The sequence below is a fragment of the Gasterosteus aculeatus genome, chromosome 9, assembly GCF_964276395.1.
Source record: "Gasterosteus aculeatus chromosome 9, fGasAcu3.hap1.1, whole genome shotgun sequence".
Taxonomy (NCBI): Eukaryota; Metazoa; Chordata; class Actinopteri; order Perciformes; family Gasterosteidae; genus Gasterosteus; species Gasterosteus aculeatus.
The window spans coordinates 3045365-3072794 of NC_135696.1; the positions used below are offsets into that span (position 1 = coordinate 3045365).

General features: G+C 41.0%; 1 protein-coding gene across 8 annotated transcripts in view; it reads right to left on the bottom strand.

The window, feature by feature from the left end:
* sorcs1 (sortilin-related VPS10 domain containing receptor 1) overlaps positions 1-27430 on the bottom strand; it is a 115750-nt gene that overhangs the window by 37518 nt on the left and 50802 nt on the right. For all 8 annotated transcript variants that reach the window (XR_005713107.2, XR_005713108.2, XR_013450770.1 and 5 more), the window contains exons 2-4: positions 21056-21123; positions 14413-14512; positions 3783-3941 (exon numbers count right to left, since the gene is read on the bottom strand). Coding sequence is in view for 5 of the 8 variants with exons in the window: in XM_078080671.1 (XP_077936797.1) it covers positions 3783-3941; positions 14413-14512; positions 21056-21123 (327 nt within the window). In the remaining 3 variants the exon portion in view is untranslated. The remainder of the gene's footprint in view (positions 1-3782; positions 3942-14412; positions 14513-21055; positions 21124-27430) is intronic.

Consider the following 27430-nt stretch of genomic DNA (forward strand, 5'->3'; position numbering starts at 1 on the left):
CAAGTGCTATTATCCCAATATACATGGAAGTGAATAAATCGAATCATTAGCCGAAAGCATGTCATATCCGATACGATAGGTGGCGCTGTTTTCATTACAACTAGTTGAGATACAGCCATTTCCGCTTGACCCCTTCACCACTACCAACAACAACCAACAACAACAACATCAACATTACGAGAAAGATGGCGAACGGAGAGCAAGGTGAAGCTACATCCCTCTACTATCTGTGCATGATGCTAATAGGAGCACAGCGAATGCGAATGGCGCTATTGGCTGATTTGATAACGGAGAGAAGACGCCGTCGGGATCTCAAGCGTGCACAAAGACGCAAAGTCTAGTTCCTCATCCGATTCACCGTTACATGCCGCAATAGTCGAACTATCAACTGTGGATCGGATCGAGTTATCCAGGGGTGTTAGTCGGATCGTAGTCGGACCGCACATAGTCGGACAAAGGTGTTTACATGAAACGGATAATTCGATTTCAGTCCGACTAAGCCAGTTATTCGAATCCATGTAACCACGCTGATTCTTTGCAATAATTCTAAAAGTGTGAATGAAAAGACTGAGACTGGAGAAACAACCTAAACCTTCACTGTGAATAATGAAAACAGCATCATCATGCATTTCATGTCAATTCCGTTCATCAACGGGACTTCAACAGCAAAGTATTCTGTTGGTGCAATGTGTACGCGGGCTGTAAATCCTTTATGTTGATAAGAATCATCAGGACCATTATCGCATCTACTTTAATAAAACCGTCACAGTGGCCCGAACAGTGGCCAGATCAGTTTAAATGTGGTATTTACTCCATGGGTACAACTTTATTATCAATAAGATGATCATGAGATGATTGAATGGATCTAAAAACAGCTCTTCTTACTAAAAGTATAAGAACCTTACTAGTTGTAGATGTATAAATGTGTATTACTTAGCAGTAAACTAATGTGATAACAGCATTATGACTGAATACACCAGCATAACTATTCATACAACATAATTCAACTTTGGATATTTTAGGGGTTCTACAAGAGCAGTTCTTAATGTATCCTCTTTTGGTGCCCAGAGGCTTTATTATATACAACGTGTCTTTCCACCAACTTTGTTTGATTGATAGATGACTGGTCTAAGACATGCGGCCTCTGCCGCTATTTGATCAACCTCTATTTGTCTTTTTCCTTCTGAGAGGAGCTCCATATTGTCGCTTATCTCTCATCATTTATGTATCATTGACTTTTTAATATTTTTAAAACTTTATTCCATAACAGATAGCCTTATATACTAACCCAGCATAATATTTTATTTTATTCCTCTTGCACTATGTTGTCTTATCTGTCTTGTTGTCCATTGTCTAACTGTCTGTTGTTATGCACTAATCGCCAAGTCAAATTCCTTGTATGTCTGACATACTTTGGTAATGTATCCTGATTCCTTATCCTTCCCTTATCTTCAGATCATGCTGCTGACTGATCTGGAGGTGGAGAGCAGCCTCCTGATCATCAACCCTGAACTGCTCATAACTGAAAGGCTTAGTGCGATGCTGAACTATGCTGCTGAGTTTTGAATTAGCACAATTCAACAATTACTCAGATGGGATTTGTCTCTGACGGGATTAAACAAAATTAGAGGTCAACTTCAACTTAACTCCATCACTCTCTGTAACCTCTTTAATACAATTTGATGGTATTTCTTTGGGATGTTTACAGTGAAAGTTCATAGAAAGTTGACAGGAGAAGAAAGAAGGTCTGTGGAGAGCTTCCTCAGTGTAGACCCACTGTCCTATTTTGAATTCTGTGTCAAATCCACAGAGAATAAGAGGGAAAGAGGAAAGCAGTTACACTACAAAACTCTGCCAGGTTCCATTGCAGGATTAAAGATTATTCTTTTAATGTAGAAGCATTCTGTGATGATTTATGCAGCCTTAAACCCGTAAACCCCATCACGTTAGTGGTTTATGATTTCCATTTAAGAGAGGTTTGAAAGCCCAAAACCTTATTTAGATTATATATATTTACGCTCAGCATTCAGTCAGAGTCATTTAGCCTAAGTTAAATCTCAAAAAAGATAAAAATGAAATAAAAAAGGGCTGAAACTTAAAAATGGCATTCATGGCTTTCTGACTCTTACTTACATTCTACAGAGTATTATCCCTCATTCACACACACATCAGCCAGGAGGATGCCTTCATTGTTCATCACATCTGAAACATTAGACCCAAATAGGCTGAGCGGCAGGAAACCACTTCATTAATGCAAAGGGTTATTTTAAAATGTGTGTAAATTTGACCTCTCTCGCTGTCACGTTGATGTTTGCACATCGTGCACCGCGTCCATAGATGATTATTTATTTGCACTGTGCCTCTAAGCTCTAGCCAGGTAACTGGATTGTGAAGGGATAGTTTATGATGAGAAATTTGACCGAGCAATAATTTTGCTGCGTTTGAAATTTACAAGACTGTCAGTGAAGGCATCAAATCACCATTGATTTGATACTTTACTTTGAAAGGGGCCGAAGCGCTTTTCTGCAAAAGGATTTGAAGGGTCTTGTTTTGAAGTCAAAACAAAACTGCACAATCTACCTTCGACTTCATGAAAAAGTCATGTGATCATAGAATAAGTAAGAAGATTATGAATTAGACCAGAAAGTCAGCTATAAGTAAATGTCTCATTACTACAATCTCAAATTGAATTCAAAATATTCATTAACCTAATGTTTTATGTTAGTGTTCTTTAACTTAGAGATAAGTAATACATTGTTCTTGAAAGAAGAACTAATTCATCAGCATGGGATGATCCCTTCATATCTACATAGGACAAGCGTCCTATTCAGGTTGCACCGCCTTCTCTCTCCAGTGGTCCAGAAGGGACACACATAAAGCTGCCTGAAGAGAGAGTCGTTCGGCTGCCGAAGAAAAGGAGGAGTTAATGCAATGTGCAACCGTCCACTGGATACCACTAAATACTACTGTGCTGCTGTAAGTCACTGCCTACCACCAGGTCAGGTAACACAATGGCCATTGAGACGTCCAATGATGAAACAATGTCAATTCATATTACTGAATGGGTGGGCGACAGGTTCACGTTAAAAGCATTCAACTGAGATGACTTTTTGTATAAAACAGTCAATAGTCAGGAGTTGATGAATACATGCATTTCTGTCTTTCATTTAAAATCCATTTTAACAACAAAACAACAGTTGCTATTTGTCTGGCACGTGTCCATCCATCAATCCATTTTTCCATCTTCAAAGCCGTTTATCCTTCATACGGGGTCGCTGGAGTCAATGCCAGCTAACATCAGGCGAGAGACGGGGTACACCATTGATTGTTCCCCAGCCAGTTGTAGGGCTGACACATGACATATAACCTTTCACACTTACATCCACACACCTACGGGCAATTTAGAGTCACCGATTAACCTGATCCCCAGAGGATGTTTTTGGACTGTGGGAAGAATGTGCAGTACCCGGGGAGAACCCACGCAGACACAGTTCAGTGTTCAAACACACTTATTTTCACCACAAAATCCACCAGGACTGAACTCTTCTGGCTGCCTCAAATTTAGAATCTTATAACTTTGAATTTAAGTTGCTAGCCATTTTCACTTGGCATGCTGTTGCCTTATTAATGATTTTTTAATGTACAAAGTAAAACTTTAGATTTAGTAAGATATTTTACAATCCATATGGACACAGGAAATGACTGGGAGGTGTGACACCTCTTAAGCTTTAATCTGACTCAGCTTTTTTTGATCCCTTGGAGCGGCTGCCTGCTGCTCTTACCTTTTGGTCGTGGCTGTAGGCCAGAATCCAGTCCTCCTGCTCGGGGTGGAAGAGCAGGCTTAGGATGTAGAAGCTCAGCCGGTATTTCTGGTAGGTAGCGCCTTCATCAGAGCTGATGAGGAGGCTGCTCTCGACCTCCGGATCAGTCAGCAGCATGATCTGAAGATAAGGGAAGGACGAGAGATTAGCGACAATATGGAGCTCCTCTCAGGAGGACAAATACAAAGAGGCAAGTCAGTCAACACTCATTACATATCGGAGATGTAAAGAGTATTATTACAATAATGGCTGCAGATTGTCTTCCACAGTTTTCCACTGATGATGCCACATCTAAAATAATAATTTGTGATATATATGGCGCGATAGGGGCCTATCACGCTGTCATTCTTGCTGCGCTGGGACACTCTGATCCATGTGATTCCTGCATAGGCAGAAATTAAAGTTTTGCAAACCCGTGGTGAGGGAATTTAAGAAGTGGAGCAGATCTTCAGGCGTGCTTGGACTGCACAGACTTGGATGTTTTCAGGACTGGTACAGTCTGGATGGGTTCCTAGGGGCTGTGACTTGCACCAAGGTGAGTTATAACAACGACAAACCCTGGTTTACAGCAGAGCTCCGAAAGCTACTAGAAGGATCATGCACGTGGGGACAAGGATTTGTACACAGCGGCAAAATACAGGTTAAGTAAGGCGGTGAGAGATGCTAAACGTGTGTACTCAGAGAAAGGGCGTCACCCGCTCTCAGCAAGTGACTCTGCTTCTGTTTGGGGAGCCCCCGACAGATCACAAATCACAAGCCTGAACCCCTCCACTACACGAATGACCGCTGCCTGGCAGACAAGCCGAATGAGTTCTACTGTAGATTTGATGGACAGTGGGACAGTCCAGAGCCCGGGTCCCCAACTGACTGACTCTACTCAAAACACCTTTGCACACCTTCAATTTCATTGCTATCGGTTTTCCTGTGCAGTTTATTTTTTTAAATCTTATTTTATATCCTTATTTTATTAAATTAATAATATTCTATTGTTAATTTAATTGTACCATATTCTCCATGTAAGCACCACCCACCATGACAATTTCCTCGTATGTCCAACATAACACCTGGCTAATAAAATAACACAGTGGTTATACTGTATGTGTGTATGTGCTTAATTGGAATTCCGTTTCATCATTCTCATTTCACATCTCCCTTCATTCTCTCCGCCTATGCTCATTCAAGCCTTGAACGCAATAATTTCCCAAGAGCTTCTATATTTTATTATTTCCAGAACAGTCCCCAGAAGAAAAGTCACAAGATCAGAAAGAAATCCCTAGATAATCAAATGCAAATATAATTGAATCAGTGGACGTCAGAGACACACAAGAGCTCTCATCATTAGGAGAGTGCAGTGGCACAGAGGCACGCTTGTGGCTGTGTGGATTTGATACTTCATGACATTGCATGCTCATGTCTTTAGCAAAGTCTATACTTGTGCTGGAAAAATAATGCCCATGGTGTGATCATTAAAGATGCACGTTGACAAAGAACAACATACAGATGAATAGCAATCAGCTCATAAAAGACAAAAGGGATAGCAAGCAACTTTTATTTTTAGTCTCCCCAATAGGCTTAATAGTCACTGAGGAGTGATTCAAATTGTATTAGGAAAATAAGCTTAGTGCAGTCATTGTTTAAATGAAAGGGAAACTGGCTACTCATGTGAACTTGTTAGGTTTAATGTAATAAATGTATGGCTTGTTTTGAGTCGGCCCTGAAGTATTGACCCTGCATCGCACTGAGGCTTACATGTGCTGTAAGGATGGCGTTTGGCATGCCAATCCCTTTGGGGCCATTATGTCAACGGACAGCCAGGACTAAGAGAATACACTACTCTCAGATTCAATATTCTCAGTATGGCACCGTACAGTAAAGTGGTTCTGGTCTCTCATGCCAGTGAGTCATTTGTCAGCACTCACTTGGGTAACAGCAGTTCCCACTATGACCAGTCCATCGATTCCAAAGGGTAGATTTAATGCCACATACGTGAGCCACATGCTGACCGATTCAATCAAATGTACTCAAAGTGTCTGAACTACATATTGCAATCAACATTGTGCTCACATTGAACTGCAACTCAGCTGGAAGAGTGAACAACCTTATTATTGACTGATATATCACAGGCACGAAGTATACATATAGGATTCAGCATGCACTTTGTACTATACATCGGAATGAGAAGATTAATAGACCTGGTTGACATCTATATGGAGATTGCTACAGTTCTGATGCAAAAGGCCTGTATGGTTTTATTCTGGGAAATAAATGGACCTTATTTAACCTTTTCATTCTCAAACAAACAAGAGAGAAGGCTGGAGGACTTTGCATAATGTTATTCTGTTCAGGAAATGGTGGTTTCAAATGATTGGGGCTTTTCCTTGTTTGCATTCTGCAGGTATTCCCTCTCCTCAGTCGCTCCACACACAAGTGTCTCAAAATATTACTTGTTGCATTATGATGTGAGGACGAGATCCGATAAATGTCTTTTGTGCGGGCTTGAATGAGAATATTCAATTACACTTTCTAATGTACAGGACAAGAATCGTGCTAAAATAAAACAAGAGTGGAAAAACACAAATTTGCCACATATTGATTAGTAGGAAAAGGTCACAATCAATTACCATATTTTAAATCTGTAGGTATTGGACTGACTGTGGTCATAGGAGACATTTGAGGTCAAATCTTTTTTTGGTCTTGCTTCATTTACAGACCATTTAATCTAAACTCAATACTGTCATATAGAAACAAGGACTGAGACACATTCCTCTATCGCACTTTTCATTCAGTCCAGGAAGTCAAAATCAATCCTGAATTGGCCCTCTTCCTCCAAAACTGGCCAATGCAGACCACTAAAGTGAGTGAACCTATTCATCACCAAGTTGGGTCTTTCTTTCACTCGCTTCCAAGGCAATGGCCATGCTCGTCAGATCAAGGTTTTTATGACAAAAGGCCATTAAGATTTTGGATCAATAGGCGGAGAAAAGACTTCTAAGTACTTCATAAAAATGCAGTGGTCTTGGGAACTTACCATAAAACTTTTTATATGAGTACTGGATAAGTCAATCCTTTCACACTCATAGACAGAAAAGAACATCTCGATCAGTGGTGGAGTGTAATGTGTGTGTGTGTGTGTGTGTGTGTGTGTGTGTGTGCGTGAGAGACTGTAAATCATGAGGCCAAAAGGTTGAAAATGACAAAGGTTAATGAAGCGTATACGTGCTAGCTGGAGGACATTTAGGATATGTGTAAGGAATACTTGAATTCATTCTGACGACGCAGAACCGTAAATACTTTGACATAGAATTTTATTGAAATTAGCTACAAACTTTCCATTTCACAGTCACCCAGTAATTGGATTGTGACTCCTCAGAATAAATCTATAACTATTTTCCCACCCGGCAATAGATTTTTTTAGTTGTCAGACAGCGTTCACATTGGAAAAGCTTTCAAAAAGTGGTACAATAAAAAGAGCACCAGATTTAATCTCTCTTGGAGAGGCCAATTTTCTAGCTTTGCCTTGACAGCAACTTTAATGATGCAATGTAAGTAAATTAACAGGTTCCAGTAAATTTGTTTTGATACTGATTTCTGCTCAAAACAACTATTTGCAAACAATGAAAGAACCCCTGGAGGTTACAGACAGAACTAGTAGAAACCCAAGAGCTATCTCACAATTTAAAATGGATTTTACATGACAAAGCATGAATATGCTATATATCTGTCCACATGTAACCCATGATGTAATCCCATATTTGTCTGTGACTTTGTTACAGAACTCCAGTTGAAGCATTCGAGTGTACTAAAGTAAAAAAGTATAGGTTTCCTAAAAAAAAGCTAGACAGGGAAAGGAATTTGAGGAAAGATCACTTTGAAAAGTTTATCTGATGAAGCACAATGTTGTGTTTGTCCACACTAAGAAACGGATTCTATTGGTTATTTTGTATGAATACCTCTCAAAGCTACAGAAGCCGTTGTTGACTTTTCCCACACGGACGGCTGGATGGGGAAAAGTCTACTTAAACCAGTGGTTATGAGTCCCATAATTAAAGCCACAGGGCAGTTAAAGGGGAGCAGGTCCAGCCACGAGAGGGTGAAGTATTCACAAGAGGTTGAATGTCAGTAAACAAGACTAGAACCCAGAAAAAATGTATAGAATCTATTCACCCACAAAATAATCTACCCTACTTCCAGTAGCACAGGTGGAGCCCTCTACTACTCTATGGGTAATACTGTCCTTGATCTGAAAAGAGGTATTCACAATCTAAAAATGTATACTAGCAGGATGTTCCTACCCAAATACATGCAGACAGCACATGAGGTAGCTCACAACGTGATGCGCATGTAAATGATAGTTATGGATTGGGGAAGGGACACTACAGAACTAAAAACAACCATATATTTTGTTCAGATGCAGCAAGCTGGAATCGAGGCGAGAGGTCAAGCTTGGGGCTGAGGTATTTAGGAGGCCAGTCATAGAAACGTAGTCACGGTGGCGCCAGCCACCACCAGCCACCGAGTGGAAAGTCTGGGGTTTGTTCAACTAGGCCTCTCCAATGCACCTACCATAAGAGGTCTTTCTCAATTTCTACGTGTCTGAGTTCACAATAGAATCGCTGGGTTTCTCTCAACAAATGGGGAGAACTTTCTGTCTACACACGTGACAAGCAAACAAGCTATGGTTCTGGTCTGTTGCTCTTTTGGACAGAACCACAACTATACAGGCATTCAACATATAGCACTGCTCATTATACTGGAACAACAGTTATGCAATAGTCACATTAAGGAAGTATCAGACGGGCCTGTGTGTCCATGTGCAACCGCGTTAACTAAGTAAACTGTCTGCATAGACAGAAACGACCGAATCACTCTTGCTATTCTTGACACATACTGGCTGTGCTACATGGCTCTAAGTGGAAGACATGGAAAATAAAGAGTTGGACAGACATATTTAATAAACTTTCCTCCCCCTTTCCCTACTTCCTCGTTCACTTCGTATCGACATGGTGCTTTTCAAACAGTTTGATCAGTCTTAGTAAACGCAACTCCTGTCTCTTGATCAGAACATTTACGCTCAGCCTAATTGAACAGCGCCTGACATTTCAGCTCCCCTAGACTCCTGCCAGCCCTGACAAGCAGTAACATGTCAGGTTTCTGCCTCTAGTATAATTGGGTTTCTGTCTGAGCTACAGCGAGCTAGCTGCCCCTAATGGCAATAGTGGTTGGAAGGAGTGCAAGCCGTGTATGAAAACACAGAGCTACACTGTTATTACTTGTGAATGAGACAAGACAAACACGATATGTTTAGATAATTAACCAGCATCGTTCCCTCCTTAGAAATGTTGATCCATGTTGAGCTGCTGCAATAATAAATTCTTCACAACGATCATAAATAACGTAACAGCATATGCCATTTGGTGCGTGGCCTTTTATGAAGATTGTCTGTCAGCATGAGCTATCGCCTTTGAAGGAGGATTCAGGTCCTTCATGCTGACAGTGTAGAGCTCTGCATTTGGTTTTACTCTCATGCTGAGAAAGTAGACAATGTCCAGTGAAGGCAAAGGAAAGCACATTGATGGAATCCCACTGCTCACATCGGTTTATCCATCCCATCTTCTTCGCAAAACTATGCTCTCCCTCTTCCATCTACGTGGCTCACACTCTGTCAACCTGTCCCCGTCTGCCTGTGACTCTCTGTCCATCCGTATTTGTGTCTCTCATCCCGTCTTCCCTTCTCTGATGCTGGGTCTTCTCTCGGGGTCCAGGCCACTCGCCGCTCTGCTCGTCGCAGCCATTTGCAGATTGTGCCTCTGGGCTGACAGATGTTAACCCCCCCTCTCAATGCCCCCACTCCCACTATCATCCGTTAGCTTGTCCTTGATTGCGTTACCAGCGCTGCGTGCACGGCATGTTCCAGCCAGCCAAGCATGGCTGATTCACTCTGATTCATTCGCCATGCATTGTGTCCTTAAAAATCTGGCGGGCATGCGGACACTTCAACTCCCTTTGCTCTTATTCAGGAGGTGAAATGTCTCTTTGTCCACGTATACTATAGTTTATAAGAACTCTTTTTATTTCATCATGTGTCATGAGTAAAACCGAAATCTCTAATGTAAACTGTGATTGTGTCGGGTCGTTGTGGCGCGGGGGTTAGAGAAGGTGTGCTGGGAAGCACAAGGTTGGTGGTTTGAGTCCAGTCTGCCCCATGTTCCATGTCGAAGTGTCCCTGAGCAAGACACCTAACCCCTAATTGCTCCCTGGGCAAAAATGTGAAAAAGCCATGGGTTTAAAGTGTAATGTAAGTCGCTTTGGATAAAAGCGTCTCCTAAATGACCTGTAATGTAATGATTCCAGCAGGTGTATGTGGTACTATGTTTTCCTGTAAAGTACAGTGCTTCTGGGACCATTCTTTTTTTAACCGTTATTTTGGGACACAATGAGTTATGAGAATAGTAATGCCATTAAATATTTCTAACAATATAACAAACCTGAGGTCCGGGCCCACAAGCCAAGGTTGTAGTTAAATTGCTCTCTGGTATCTTTCCTGTGGTCCAATCGTTTCCGGGTTCAGATTAAGTGATTCAAAGGCCACAGGCAGTCATATTTCACTTTTCATTCTTTCTCTAAATGGGAATATTGGTATTTGGAGGGGTAGAAAAATGTAATTAAATTATGTTAATTAGTAACACAGTACAGCACAGGAAAACAGTAAAACTACTGTTTCTAATCTTCACTTCAAGGGAAGAGTGAAAGAGATGCCTTATCAATACAAATAACCCACTTTTACTTTGTCTTGGTTGGGCTATATTTTTTAATTTTCAATTGTAATAATTCAGCATTAAAAAATGTCATAGCACCAAATTTTATTCTGTGATCTCTGTGACCAATATTTTAAAACAACTTAATTAATGATGTGTTTGTACTGTTTGAGGCGTCCAGTGTCCAAAGTGAGCCAGCCTTAATGAGAAACACAAAGTCATTGTCACCACAGTTAAGATCCAGAAGGGTCTGAAATTGCAAGACAAATCGCCTTTTTTAACATTTATTTGGACAAATTCTGCTAATTTTTCAGATTTTACACAGAATTGCTTGGAAAATTATGATATACAGCCAACTTGGTGTTGTTAGACAATTAATAATAAGTTATGTCATTTATTGTGCGTGAATCAATCCCATGCAGGCTAAATTGCATTGTCCAAATTTGTGGGACATATTAATCTCGCTCTTGTTGACTGAGTGTCGTTTCCCTTTTGTCGATTTCTCTGCTCCGTTTCAGTGCTGCAGACGGAGCCACACACACAAACAAGCACAAGAATCAGCACTGCCTCCTAAAGGCACCGGGCCTGGAGAAAAATGGATGGAACACTTCCTATTATGGAATGCGTTCTTTAGCCAAGTCAAGAAGGCAAATACTTGATATCGATCGCTCAGCTCCTTCGTCTGGTGTGGAATAAATGGAAGCCAATCTCAAATGACAATATGGATCAATAAGCAACTAAAAAAAACATGATTCAACAATCAGCAAACTATAGGCAAGACTTGAGCAATCTAACCTAATGGAAAATGTCCAAGCAAGGGAAAATGTGGTAAGCCTCTACAATAATTTTAAAAAAGCATGAGAGATATTTTTCTGCGACACCAGATTAATGCCAATTTTACATAATACTCTGTATTTATTAATGAAATTCTTCTAACTATTCACATCATACGTCTTTGGACACCCTCTATTTTCTAATGGATTTTCTAGTATACCTTTTTTGTCGCTGCCATTTTCTGGAGAGTTCATGGAAATTTAAGTCTGAGCTTGTATCCAGAAGTGAGACAATAAACAAGAGCCTTTGAAGCTCGACAGTGGGAGAGGTCCCGTCTGAGGTGAATTAATATTCCACCCACCTGCCTGTTGTTGCTGTTTGAGCCACACAAGGTCGTAATTGTTTTTGAACGTCATGCCAGCAAACACATGCAAGCGCTTACAGAGGAGACGACACGACCAAATACAATTGAGGCCTCCAAGATGGAGAAGGTACCAGTAGAACAACTCAGGATTGACATAGTTCATAAAAGATACAGCAAAATAAACGTAAAAGAACTGTGAACCGATCGGTAAATCTTTAATGGACCCATAAACGGCGCCTGGGCTGTTCACAAACACCTTCCTCCCCAAACGCTAGAATGGATCGCTCAAAAGGCGCTGACGGCAGCGCTTCTTTCTAAAAAAAAAAAGGTCAAGTGTGAACACACTCTTAGTCAATATGTTTTTGAGAAAAAAAGCAGTTCTGTATTCCTAAAAGGGGAATCAGAGACGGGAGGAAAATACCTCTTTGTTTTCGAACCATCAGAGGCATTACCCATTTGTAGGAGACTGACGGTGTTTTTTTTAACCAGCACTCACCATCCCCGGCCATTTACTGTAATAATGTGCTCTCACACAAAAATCTCAAGCTAAAACCCAGAATCATTTCCCCTAATGTGTACTCGAGATGCGCTCTCTCGTGTACGGCTCAGTGTGAAGCCACAGAATAAAAATTGTTGTAATTGCTGTGCTGTTAGAATGTTTTTTCCATGGGTGACCCCTGGGCCATCATTCTACTTTTATTTGCTTTGTCACTTTTTCCTCCCTTTCCTCCTCTCTATCCTCTTCAGCGCTAACTTGCGCTCTGTCACTTTATTAGCGGTCTCTCTTGTATCTTTACGTTCTCCAGTGCTTTACTTACTATACGTCTATACCCTGCAACCACAGAGGCCTGATTTACTTCTACTGCCGAGAGAAGAGAGGTGCTTTTGTCTGTCACCAGCAGCAGTCACATGGCGCCATGCCGGGGGCGACAGCACGAGTGAGGAACATGCAGTCCTTGCTGCTCTCCCTCACCAACATGCAAGCTGTGTGCTTGGAATGAATTAAATGTGGGTGGAAGAACAGAGATGTGCGTGTTTGTGTGTATTTGAGAATGACGAGGTTTGTTTTCCTACGTGTTTTCTGATTTGTTTCACTTGTGTTTGGCTGTAGCCCTGCTAGGAGGTGATATCCTTCCATCAGGCGGATTCATGCTCCAACCCTTATGAAATATCTAAACGGCTTTTAGATGGATTGCCGTTGGATTTGAAGCACGATAAAAATAAATGTTTAGGTTAGGGGTTCCCAATGAATGTGGAGAACAAATACAGGACTCAGGCATGACAAGTGTTGTTGACTTGAGAACCCAAGTTGAGCTTAATTATCTGTATAAATATTTGATCATCTATATCTACAAACAATAATAGGCCTTTGTAGTTGACTTTGTTTAAGTACAAATGTTTGGTACTAAAGACATTTTCTTTTAATTACAAATACCTTTTTATTCATATTTCCTCTAGATATTTATCTAATTTTTTCATTTTATGTGAATCAGTGTGTGTCCTCAGCTACATTGTGAATTCTAAACCATGAATTGAGCCACCAGCAGGAAAAGCAATGGCTGATACGACCACATGGACCCCCAAAATAACCCATCCATGTCTATTTCCCCTTTTTTCTTGCTTATAATTGATTCAGTTCCAGAAAGACAGGAGGAAGAAGAAGAGACTACAGCCAAGCTATTCATTTTTAGAAATGGATTTTTGCTCCTAGCTAAATGTCTCGGTGGATTAATAAAGAAGTAGGGCTTGATCAGGCAGCAACCTCTGGGTCAGAGAAGGGAAGCCAATGCTGAAGTGACTTCAACTTGTATTCTTCTGGATGCCTGATTCTACTGAACTCTATAAGATAATTACCTTATCTTAATGACTTCTCACGTGATGTATGGCCTCAATAAACATTAGAACTGAGTAAGGGCCGATATAGATACTTTAGTAAATTTTAATTTCTATGTACAGTCAAATATATTTGGTGGTATAACTTTGTACCGGTAGTGCTTAAGTAAAAGGCCTAAGGCAGGGAGAGCAGCATCTAAGAACCCCAGAGAGTACAGAACAGCGCCTGCCTAAATAGGAAATGAAAGCATGGGTATCTACCCAAAGACGCGTTGCAAATGACATAGACAGAGGAAACAAAAACAAGAAAGAGAACGGCCCTGTCCCCCCAGGTCCGGCGCTTAGTCCTGATGGTCTACAGGGTGTTAGCATTGGCAGGCCTGACCTGTGGCAACGGGTTGGGGGGGCGGATGGGGACGAGGTCTGAAAGGTAGGGAGGGGCTAGGTTGTTTAAGGCTTTTTTAGGTGGTGAGTAATATTTTGAAGTATTTGTCCTGGAGCCAGTGGAGGTTGCATAGGACCGGGCTTATGCGCTCATAGCGGCGGGTGGAGGTGAGCAGTCGAGCGGGCAGAGTTCTGAACATATTGGAGTTTGTAGAGGAAGCTGTTGCAATCTTCAGACACAGCATGAAGAGCAGGAGAGGGAGTGCTGGGGCCCCCCCCAGCACTCCCTCTCCTGCTCTGGCTAGAAGAGGAAGGGCTTGGGAGGCTAAAGCAGCTTAAATACAGCAACATCCATCCATGAGCCGGCCTGCATTTCAATTTGCAAATGTAGTATCGGACTCACAGTTAAGAAGAAACGAAAGCAACAGTTTTAAAATGACTTCATCAATTCAATCAAGTTCAATGGAAATAACAGCAATACCTTTCTCTTGTTGTTGGGACTGACGTATAAATAGCTGAGTATTGTCTTCGATCCCACTTTGTCATTCAGCTTCTGGTACGTTGCTCCATAGTCAGTTGACCTGAAATTTAATCAGAAAGCTTGGTTGAACACTTGGTGAATTACTTGTTGCAATTAAAAGTCACCCTTGAGAATTCAGTGGGAGACGGGAAAGAGCACATAATTAAGTCCCCTTTGTGCCCAACATAACGATATGGATCCAGAAGGAGAACAGTGGCCACATCATTACAGCCACCGTGTGGGGACTTCAGCTTTTAGCACAAAAACAACACGTCCCACAAACCAGAACACACAGTTAGTTCCTCCAGATGCTCATTAGCACTGGCATTCAATACAATTCTTTCATTTACTAATCACACAAATGACACTAAAATTGAAAAACGAATACCACAATAGATTTCATAGACCAGCCTTTTTAAGGCCAACTTGATTGGCTCTGCCAAAAGTAGTGTTGTTTGCTCGTAGTTCGCAGGAGGTTTTTTTTCTTTAGATAGAAACTGTGGTTACCATGTACAGTGAGGATTATCTTGTACAACTCAAATGTGAAAATCTGCCTTTTGAAGAGAAATGGTACATCTCAGGCATCTTTATCAGAGGATTACAAATTAATACGCAAGCTGTATGACAACATGGTCAAATTTTACCAGCTGGGAACCATATTTGAATTAATGTAGAAAAAAAGAGAAAATTGTGAAATTATCATGAAACAATTTAGTTTAGGCCATACCTTAGATTAGCCTGGGCCTGACAACAAGTTGCTACACATTTCCACCAAAAAAAGAAGAAATAAAAAACCTTCTGTAGACCACCTGCTCCTTCAGCCCTGTCAGTCTCATGCTTCTCTCTCTCATTCAACTGGGCGGACCTCGCCTAAAGAATCTACTTCTATCCATCCGGTCAATGAATTGGATGATATACCGGCAAAATAGCCTATGAGGGACACTCATTTTACTAGCATTAAAAGAACAACATTCTGTAGGGAATGATATTATTATTTCTAAACACTATCAATCATTTCTGGAATTTCAAATTTGCTCATTCACATTCTTTCTAACTGGGTCATTTTTAACAAAGTAGCTAGGTAGCTTAGTGTTAACATCGGCCATTACAATATTCCCTTTAATTTGCCTCAAGTAAACCTAAATGTAAGCAGGTAACAATTGTTAACAACTTACAGACAGCCACATTCTGTAACTACCTGTATTTATAATTTGACTCATGTAGTTTGAGCTAAACTACGTGTCGGCTAATGTTATTAATCATGGCTGTCGTTGACAAGAGACTTTACTTGGCAGAGTGCTCCTCAGGGTCGTAGCTCCCAGGGTTTGTATCGTTAAGTATGATAATGTACACTTTTATGGCGCCATGCCGGGGCGACAGTTTTTTTTAGTTGTGGGTGCCTTTGCATCAAACGCAAAGCGAATGTTTTAGCGTCAAATGCCCTCCTTGCGTAAAGGGACCATTTCTGGTCAATTTGCATGAATCACGTCATTCGCCCTAGATGCAACGGGGAGGGGGCGTGGCCTATCACCCTGAAATTGTAAATGTTACCTTATATAAATGGATAATAGCAGGAAATTAAACAGCAAGGTGTGAAAATACATTCTTTTTCAGACTTTTTGAATGACTTATTTGAGCTGTCAGGTCCACTTTGTTTTTGAGGGGTCTTAGTCTCAAACAGCTCAACGAGCTATTCTGATTTCACATGAAGATAGAGAAAAAGCCCAAAGCATGCAAATCGTTAAAACTGTAGTAAAGACATCCTAAAATGCCTCTTGTGACTTCAGATAAGCAATCTCTCCACCTTCTCCTCAAAGTAGCTGTTAAATCCAGACTAAAGTCCTTGTTTCAAGGGTTCTGAAGCAGTTTAGTGAGGGCTTCCTGCTAGAAGCTTTGAGCCATGAAAATACAGGAAATAGTCATGGCACAGCAATTTTGTCTCATTTACCAGCTCTTTGAGTTACAGCTCTAGTGGTTTATTTTGGTCATCTTCTGCCAAACATATTCTAATAAAAATTTAGATAATTTAAATTGGATTCCGAAAAAAAAAACATGTTTTGCCACAGCAGTTGGAAAGAGAAATAGTCCATGCACCTGTTCATTCTATTACAGACTTATTAATACATAGCCACAAGGTGTATACTCGGATGCGGATGAGTATGACCTTATGGGCGTTAGGGTTATTGATCGACTCCTCGCAGGCCAATTACTAGGGGCTAATTACTTATTTTTAGTGCAATAGAAACTTTCAAAACGAACCCATAAAAAACCTCAATCCCAGCCGATGAAACATGGGATGATGGTAGTTACATATAATGGAAAAAGACCGTTTCTCAAGGACGATGCTTCGGAGTGTGTCCGCCTTGCTACCGGCTTTTGAAGGGCTATTCCATGGGTGCGTGGGTGTAAAAAGCTGCTCTGAGTGTACACACAGCTGTTGTTTCATCGGTTGTGCGATGTTGGCTTCACAAGATCAGTTGATGCTATTCACTGTCCACATGTTGAATTAAACAGGGGGCGGTAACTGAAACATTGTGCAAGGACACATTATCAGTATCAGTCCCTTTATGTAATGGCCCAGTGAGGAAAATTGATTCTGGATATGCTAGGAGGACGATCAAAAGTACAATGACCCTTTCTATTTTCTTTTCTGCGTCCACACTACATTGATAGTAAGCTATATTTTTTGTGAGGGTTTGATTTATCATGGTTTGGGAAATGGGAGCTGGATGACTCTCGGGACATTGAACAGATGCCATTCAATGAAGTGCAGAAAACACCACACCACTGCTTGAGACAGGATGAATTAATGAAACCCTCAAAAAGCTCAGAGTGTTGAATAACTCTTCAAACTACACTTGATAAGAGTGTGTTAATTAAATAATTACAACAGTTTTTGAAACTCTAATCAAACTTGGCAGTAGCAGTAATTATTATATATCTCCCCAATGTGAACAACTAGAGGGTCACTCCTACCCTGTATTGGCACAGTGGCTGGTGTTATCCAACATTACATTACATTACATTACATGTCATTTAGCTGACGCTTTTATCCAAAGCGACTTACAATAAGTGCATTCAACCATAGGGATAGAAAAGTGCAATTTCCTCAAATAAGCCAATTTACAATTTGCAATAGATGGCGTTATAAGTACAATTTGAGTGCTACAATTTGTTAGTCTTTTAGTCGAGGTAGAGTCTGAAGAGGTGTGTCTTTAGTCAGCCTGATCTCCAAAACCTGTTCGTAAAAATGTATACGAAAGTCTTGAACATAAAAATTCGTAGTGATACATACGAAATAAATACGGACTGCAACTGATGACGTCACCCTATTCAAAGTGAATGGGGACCTGCACCCCGTAAACACACTTTGTGAAGTCTAACGATGTAAAATAAATGTGTTATGATTGCATTTTTTAACGAGAAATCAATGTTAACTTGTAAGAATAGAATACTAACCCTAACCCCCTCAAAAAATCCAACATGGCGGAGAGACGTTCACTCAAGAATCCGACATGGTCCGCCATGTTGTTCACTCAAGGGGCGTGGTTAACCCCCGCAGTTCATATGTATTGTTACGAATTTGTATGTTCAAGATTTTCGTATACATTTTTACGAACAGATTTTGGAGATCACGTTGCTTTAGTTTGCGGCGGAAGATGTAAAGGCTCTCTGCGGTCCTGGTGTCTTCAGAGAGCTCGTTCCACCATTTCGGAGCAAGGACAGCAAAGCGTTGTGACCAACATCTGGTTTCTTTCCTTTAAGTTGTATATTCTAATTAGGCTGGAAAATGTAAACATGTGTTTAATTAATGTATTTTTATTCTTTGTATGCAACCTAAGCCCTTTGTTTTCTTCAGTCTGGACTGTTTGGGTGGTTTGGGTGTTTTTGTTTTAAACTATTTTGCATTGGCCTGGTCATCTCATGGTCAGTTAAGGATGAAAGAAAGAAAATATATAGCTTCAGTTAATTAGGCAAGTTCGATTATCAAAGGTGGTGGTCTAAATTGGGATTAGCTGGGTTAGTTCTTAAGTTGCTTACACAAGCCATTACACTGTCCTAATTGAACTCTGAGGAAGTTCAACCCCCGAATGCGGTTTCTTTGGGCAATTGTGAACACAGTAATCATACTCTGTTGTTGACTAAATCAAAGTATTTTAAGGCTAATCGAATAATGTGGTTTTACTCAAATAAAAACATAATCTGACCAATTTTCAGAAAGTGTGCACACAGCAGTCCAGTGCAGATCCAAGGTCCAATCAATTGCCCTGTTAGAACAAACCAATCAGGCTATGGCGATCCAGCTCAGGTCTTGATGCACTGCAGAACTCAATTGAATGTAAGGAAAAACTGACAAAAAAGCACTTGCATCGAAGCTTACCAATGTGAGCTGTTCAGCTTGTCCTTTAGTGTAAAGCAATGAAAGACAGGTTGACAGACTTGTTGTTCATGCTCACATTTCACGAAGTGATTTATAAGTATTCATATCGCACGCCGTTCCCTCAAGCTTCTATTTGGGTCCACAATCGGCAGAGATACCGCCTGCTTAGCTTGCAAGTCCCCCTAAGGACTGTTGGATTCCTGGCGGACCAATTGATTATCGTAGTTACAATTATCGGTTGCTTTGCTGAGCTGCCTATCTTCATGGCTGTAAATGACCCACTGATCTTCTCTACTGTCATTATCCTCCTTGCTCTCTCAAAATGTATGTCATCTTTTCTGTAAGTCAGTCTGTTTTCCGAATGCACCTTTCATCTTCCATCCATCACTAGAAGCTCAATTTTCTAGAGGCGTCAGATTTATAGCAACTTAAACAAAGTAGTACTATCAGGTGCACCATTTGAAGGGCAATGTAAGACCTCAATCAGAGCCAGAACTCTAGCCTTGCTTGTCTATATGAGGAAACATTAGATTTAATGGCATTTTAAGTAGGATATAATGGCCTGACTGCTTTGGACAGATTCAAAACCAGATTTTTTTTTGAAAATGCATCCAATTTCACACAGGTGATAATCCAACTGGGGACATGCCGGTTTTCCTGTTGTTGTTAAAATGCTGAGTTCAACTTTAGAATGCACTGTCAATTTGGAGAGCTTGTTCTACTGAGCATGTTCTCGTGTTGCTGAGATTGTGAAAGCATGTTCATCACCATGTACAACCACTTTTTGATCACAAAACATGTAGGAAAAAAAACATCTCTCTGGTAAGCCAGCAGTTCACCAATTGTCCTTCCTGGAAAAACCAATCTTTGTTAAATTGCACATTTGTTACTGAGGGTGAGATTAAAAGATTGATCCTACTCTTGTTGTTTATGAGCTGCGTGACCTATATCAGCATAAATATAGGCAGACGAAACAGGGTCATTCTTACATTCTCCATTTACTAAATGGAACATAATGGAACATGACTAAGGGTTCTGTGTTGTCCAAAGTCATTCTTGTTCCCAACTCGCCACATATGGATGCTTTGTTTAGGAACCTTTGGTTAGGCAACAAAACTAAATGGTAAATGGAGAGAACTTCTAAAACGCTTTTCTAGCTTTCTGACCACTCAAAGCTCTTCAATACTTTATGTCATAATTCACCCATTCACACACTGATGACAGGAGCTGCCACACACGGTGCCACCTGCCCATTAAGAACTAACATTCACATCATTGACCCACCGTAGTCACAGCTACAGGAGTGATGTCGGGGTTACGTGTCTCGGTCAATGATTGTGAGCATAAAATTGTTTGCTCTTAATGTGTAATTGTACCTTGACAATTGACTTATATCATGAATATCAATTTTAAGGCAGTTTATAGTTTGGTTATTGGTCACGGACCTCAGGGTGAATCGTCCGTATTGTTATATGTGAATATTTTTATTGTGTCCTGAACATCACATCCCTACAAATCTCAAGTATGCACTGTTTACTTATTAAAGGTCAACGTAAAAAACACATTAATCTTTAATAACTTAAAGTACTTAATAATAAACACAAAACACACATACATCAATTCGCTGGAAAAATCATAATGTGGCAACCATTACGACTATGAAATCAGTACCTATATGTCTCGTTGGAGCAATAGATAATTAATTATTTATCAGAATAACATTCGTCAGAGATCTCTGTCAAAGAACAATGAGGATTGTTACTTGAGAAGGTATTCTCTATTTTACAACTTTCTTTTTTCAAGCCATGAATGCAGCTACATCAGGCATCTACAATTTTGCATCAGGACCGAGTCAGAAAGGATGCTTGAAGCGAGGCTATACTGAGTCCAAGGCGGGTCACTGGATAGCTTTGCAAGCTTCAGTCACGTTGATTGGTGGATTTCACGTGAGGGAATTCGGGTGCTTGACTGATTCAACCGATTGAAGACATTTGGTTAGTCAAACTTGTCTTATGAAAGACCTCTGACTGTTACCTTTTTCATGTAATATATATTAATTATGAGATCAATGTGAGCATTTGTATTCATTATTTCTGAGAGAGAGCAGCGCTGAGAGCAGTTCAACCAGTAATAAAAATATGTAGAAATATAGAACTATGTAATTTCTCAACCAATTTGCGTAAAACTCTACAGATAACTTTTACAGAATGTGGGTAATCTTACCTCCATAATGAACTTTCAGTCACACTGTTGAGGTTGAAGTCAAAGAGTTTGGTCAGCATCAAAATCACCTGCAAAACAAGACAAGTACCGCAGTCAGTACACTGGTCTGCTGCTCAGATGTCTGCTGAGCAAGTTAAACCGTATGGAAGTGGAATTAAGAAACAGTTGTCAAACAGCAGAAGTCGATCTGAACCAGTAACACGTTTTGAATCTGCTTTGTTCAGAAAACAAGAATTGCCACAGAATTACTATTGTGAAAAGTTCGGTTAGGTTTTGATTATGTTACAAATATTACTACTCCAAAAGTTGCAGAATAAGTGGCAATGATGTGATTATAGAAAGCACAAAGAGTGGAAAACATGAATGAACCTGTTCATAGTGAAAACCTGTAGTTATGGTATCAGTTAGATGATATCCTAGCTTGGTTTAGCTCACTGCATTAAGGCTAATTCACCCTGGAAATAGCAAAGAAAAAGCATGTATTGTTACAACATTGTGATGTGTCTTAAAGTGTTTTGAGTGCGAGGTGGTTGCTATATGGAACCCCTTTGTTCCCAGTATAACAGAAGTAAAGCAACATGGAAACTTGTACTTTGAGACTGGAGTGTATTTAAAATGAATACAAGGGGAATTCAATATAGTACTTTTAAACAATACTGAGGTGCTCGTGACACTGTGTGAAAATCCCCAGAGATATTTTTCTATAACTTTGACAGTTATCTACCGCGTGGACAACTTGCAGCACAATGGTCTGATGTTGCCAGTGGAGAAACATCTGTCCACATAATGCATTGCTTGCGATGCAGCGCTACACCCTTATCTCCATCTTTGCCATCGGAGGAAACGGTTGCATGTACAAGGCCGTCGATGCACGCAGATATTTCCCGGGTAAATAAACAGCTGCACAATTTGCACTTGTTGCCTTGAAGTCGTGCACCACGCTGTGCACACGGCAGCTATCTAACTGATTCCCTTTGCATGGCTGCCTTTTGATAACTATGCTGCCTTTTATTGTGTGACTTGTGTGACTTTGTGAAACAGTTCCACCACAGTGGGGTTCCTCCTGTGAGTACAAGCAGAACAGATGCACCTTGGGTAGAAGAATTACATTGCGAGGTTGGGGCTCCAGTGACGAAGCTTATTAAAACATCTGCAGCCCCATGAAACACCGAGCGGCAGCTGGCAGGGTTGTGGAGTGTTATTGGGTGTGTATTGTGGAAATTAACCACAAGTAGTCAAAAAAGGCAGAGTAACTGAGGTGGGAAAAGGGGGATTTTCAGTGTGGGGAGGTTAATTCTGGGGAATAAAGAACCTTAAATGACCGAAGTAGACCCTTGCCTGCTAATGACTGACCAGGTACATTTAGCTGCCCAGCTGGAGGCTGAATTCACACTCGCACCATGCAGCTTCTCTTCTACTCCCCCCTCTCCTCTATTCTGTCTCCTGTCACATTTCCACACCATTTTCTCCTGCAAGTCTGCGTCTGCATGTGAAGGAGAGAGAGTGTGGTTGAGAGAGTAGCAGGGCAGGGTGATAGGGGGCCGAAGGTTAGGGTAATGGTGCAATTATGTTTTTTAGCATCTCGGAGTCTCTCGGCTGTGAGTCTGAGTGTCCGTCAGGACGTAGGTGAAGGTGAGGGGGCAGTGTTTACCACTCTGAGCTTTACCTCATGACCTCTATCTGTGTGTGTGTGTGTGTGTGTGTGTGTGTGTGTGTGTGTGTGTGTGTGCAGTGAGAGGCAGTGGTCCGACTCCAGATTCTGCAGAAAGTCCTCTAAAAGGCGGAGGTATACGCAGGGTGACTTGGCTTCATTAGTTGAGGGTCAGTGTCCGTACAGGCCCTTCTGTCTGCTACATATGGAGACCATGCAGGCAGTCATCAGTGAGGGATTCTGTCAGTTGGGCTCCCACCGGAAACTGCATATGCTCCATCGCTGACCATGCCAATTAGGCCCGTGGGCCTCTTCTTCGATGAGGCAGCAGAGATGGCCGATGGACACACACAGTTTGGAGATGTGCAGAGGAGCATGAAGGCATCAGGACGAGGATGTGTGCTACAGTTTGAGAATAGAGACACGCTGAATAACAGATGCTTCAAAAAGCTGCAGTCCCGAGCCTCCGTGGAGTCCTAATTTGTAAAAGCTTGTACGGTACTGACGTCCTGGTTGTAGAGTGTGAGTTATAATGTGACGGGAATTTTTGTGGTGGTTGCATTTATCAAACAAGAGAAAATGGGACCTCAGATGCATATGCTCCGACCAAAAAAAACAATAATGCAACATTTTCTGCTGTGGAGTCTAAGACATCTGATTGGGAACAATCAGGATCACCAGACGGACAAGAGGAACACAGCATTTCTCAAGCTGGTGACACGCCATGAAGAAAAGGTTAAAGCTGCATGAGCCGGTTCACGCCATGATGAGATGGACGACACGGACAGACGGACAATACAAAAACAAAACGACTGTCCTCGGAGGCGTGAAGAAGCCCATCGTTGGTACAAAGTGGCCAACAGCGATACAGGAGTAGTTTCTGCGGTGAGAAAGACTAAAGCACTCATGCTTATCTTGTTATTAATAATGAAACAATATCATTTTAGATCACATGATTTACGCTCTGTTGGTCTGTAAGATAATTCTTTAATGTGATCACTGAGATTAAAATACACCATTCCTATATGTAACATGTTTTATTCATAGTATATCTTGGAATAATCAGCTTGCTGCACAGAAATGAGCTCATGTCATAGAAATGCGACGATGACGCTCTCCCATTCAACTGTCCCTCTCATTTGTAAACACTCTACGAGCGGTGGCTTGTTTTCTAATGTTTACTCACACAATAATTCAGAACACAATTGGTACGATCTTGTTTTACCAGCATTTGTGGACCATAATCATTTCATCAAAATCTGATTCATTCTTGTAAAAAACCCGCCATTTTAAGAAATCTGTGTTGCGCATAAACATATAATAACATATATTTAAAGAGAAAAGTTCAAAGAAAATAACCTTGGATGCATCTCTGGCTTTCCAAATGTAGAGAAAAAATGTGCGGCGGCATTAGAAATGCGAAGAGAAGCCTCCGCTCCGGGTGGGATCAGTAACAGCTGTGTCTGTGCAAAGCTGTAGGTGTTTAAAATATCTCCCTATTATTTCTCTTTAATCAAAAGTATGCCTTTGCTGCTAGCAAACACTGTTATCTTCTTCTCTGCTTGATAATTGTCCTTGGATGGAGGAGCGAAAATAACATCAATCAAAATACCCAAATATGCATATACAAACAAACATTACCGTTTCCTGGGGCATAAGAAGGCAGAATAAACAAATATGAAATGCAGGATATTAGCACACATTCTGTTCATGTTCTGCAAGGCTTTACGGACTATTTGTTTTTCGCACATCTCATCTTTGCAATCACGTGAGAGCAGATTTCTCCAGGGCACAGATCTGTTGTGCACCATTTCAATGCAGCGAAGAGGAAGAGGACGGCCCGAGCGGAGAACAAGAAAAGTTTCTTGCCACGGATCCCAGTGTCTGCAGAAAATTTGTAATCAAGAAATTCATTGTATAGCGATATCAATCCCCACTGCAATACACGCATATAATGGTGTAGACAAGTTATTCCTCTCTGTGGATTAACCCGCACATCCCCCTTAAGAAGATTCAGGGAAATAGACTTATACTGTATTTAAATTGAATATGTCTTCATCAAGATCAAGACTGATCAGACCTGTCTGAGGTGTGTGTGTCCCAGCGAGGTCGTTTAGTGTTAGTAACTATTGTGCAGCAATGTGCGCTGCGTATTAGCCAGCAAACGATCGCTCTTGTGTGGCCTCATTCAGCCGGATCCCTCACAGTGTTCACTGACAGAATGTGTAGTTCAAACATGCCTACACGCTGTGGACTGGGTCGGGTTTTGCAGTCATATAATCAGAATGCCATTTCTCCGATTTCTCTTTCGGAAGATAACAGTAAAGGTTTCCTAATTTGGATTCTGCTGGAGTAGATTATTTTTGGAAGTGTTTGCAGGGATGCTCATAGAACACTGAGGAACTCACACCTCAGGAGGCTGAGCTGCAGTTTCATGTGCTGCTCATTTGATCCATGGAGACCTGTCACCTTCATTTTCTTTTTCCTTTGATGATGATGTGACCGTAAAGTTCCTGCTAATTATTTAATTCTTCTGATCTTGATTTGCTATTTGGTTCATGAAAATAATTACAGTTAAAGAGCTAATTTCTCAAATGTGGTGTTGCTAATGCCTTTCAAAACATGAAAGACATGGCTACTGGTAAGAGTTACAAACCTGCACAAAAATGATTCAATGTACCTTATGATGAACACGGCATATGGTTTTTCGGATGTGACACAGTAGGATAAAGCTACACTTCTTACATATATTGTACTTATGGATTAGAGAAACTATGCAGATGTGTATTCAACTTAATTCATTTTATTTTGTATAGCTCAAAATCACAAGTCTCAAATTTGCCTCAGAAAGCTTTACACATACAGCATCCTCTGTCCCGACAACCGGCACAGGAAAAACTCCCCCATAATGAAATAAACCCTTCAACTCTCCCAGGACTGACTGTTGTGTACATTCTACTCATTCATTCTCTCACATACTTCTATTTTAACTCTACTCTAGTTTCACATGTCTATAGATCATAGATACAAACATTTATATTGTGTTGACGCACTCGCACATGTATGTACTGCTCACATAATGCTAAAATGATTAGCAGCGCTCCCACAGGCCAAAAGTCTCCCCATACGAAACAAAGCGTCTCCCTCTACCCCAACACCCCCTCTGGTACCGGCCTTTAACAGCCCACCCGGCCCAAACAGACCAAGTGAACACAAAGTTGTGTGTAGCAGGTAGAAACTAGTAAACAACACGGCGAGCTGCTGACACATTCAGTGTTGGTCTGCTGTCGTCTGAGCTGCATCGGAGAATGTTCAATGAAAACAGACCCTCATTGTTCTCTTCAAGTCATGTAATATGAAAAGAAGTTATGTAGCCCGTGTTTATGACCAGTCCGCCTTCTACATTCCACTGTGTTTATCAGCAATCGGTCAACTTAGGAGTCCGTTTGGTGTGTACAGTTATAATGTAATTTAAAAAAACAACTGTTTTGGCAAATCTGCATTAAAATGGACTTTTTTAGTTCTATAGTTGAAGAGTGGTTCATGTGGATTTCAGAGTGCTAAGACATATGTCATATTATATAATACAGACAGAGAGATAAATAACACTTCTGTGAAGCTTTTGAGGGCTTTGCCCCTGAGAGAGAAAATACATGTTGGCCATTAGGGAGATCTCCAACGTCATCATCTTAGCTACATTTTCAATTCAATTCATTTTTTTTGTATAGCCCAAAATTGCAAATTACAAATTTTTCCTCAGAGGGCTTTACAGTCTGTACACATACAACATCCTCTGTCCCGAAACCCATCATCGGCACAGGAAAAACTCCCCAAAAAATGAAAAAACCCTTCCAAGAGGGAAAAAAGGGAAGAAACCTTAGGGAGAACCCACATCGCCCAGTGTGGAGACAATAATGAAGTTCTCAGGATAATCTGTGGTTGGCTAATTGTTTAACAGGCCTATAAAATAATGTGTGATCATTTAAACTGCGTCGAGTTTCTGCTTAGTTTCATCCAGTTCAGACGCTTTAGGGCTGGGCTGCTGTTGCCCAGGGCGATGCTAGAATAGAAGAAGCCCCCTCAGGATCTGCCTGAGAGCTAACTGATGGTACTAACTAACAAGCTCTTATGTTTCCCCACCATCTATCCCTTTGTTCCCTATTCTTACTAGCATTTCAGTCAGGGTGATTATACAAGGCCGTGAAGTAAGGAGCACTTCTTCTTAACTACTAACCTGGCCTCCACTGATCAACTCACACTTTTTTTTTCTCCTACTTCTTCTCCTGTATTATCAAAGTGCTATGTAAATCGGCCTCGTTATCTGTGTTAAGAGAAACGAACAGTGCTTAAAGTGATCGACATTTAGATAGATGACAACATAAAGGACAGACGGGAGGAAGAGTTGTTGAAGAGCAGGAATGAAAGCTGCCATCATGCTGCTCTTGACCTTGTCTCAACGCCATGATAATGAGATGATCAGACGTCGCCCCGGGAAGCCTGGGAAGCAGCCCTTTTCACGCATGTTCGTTTGTTCTATCAGTAGTCTAGTGTATGTGCTGCAGCTTCTTATTTTAAATACAGACACAGCTTTTAAGGTCAAAACCAAACTGTCAGACTTTACATGAGTTGCCAGTAATTGAGTTGCCTTTGGCATCTGATGTGTTTCCTCATGACACCAGTCCTGACCAAGAATTCAACCCCGCCCACACGCCAAGTCATTCAAG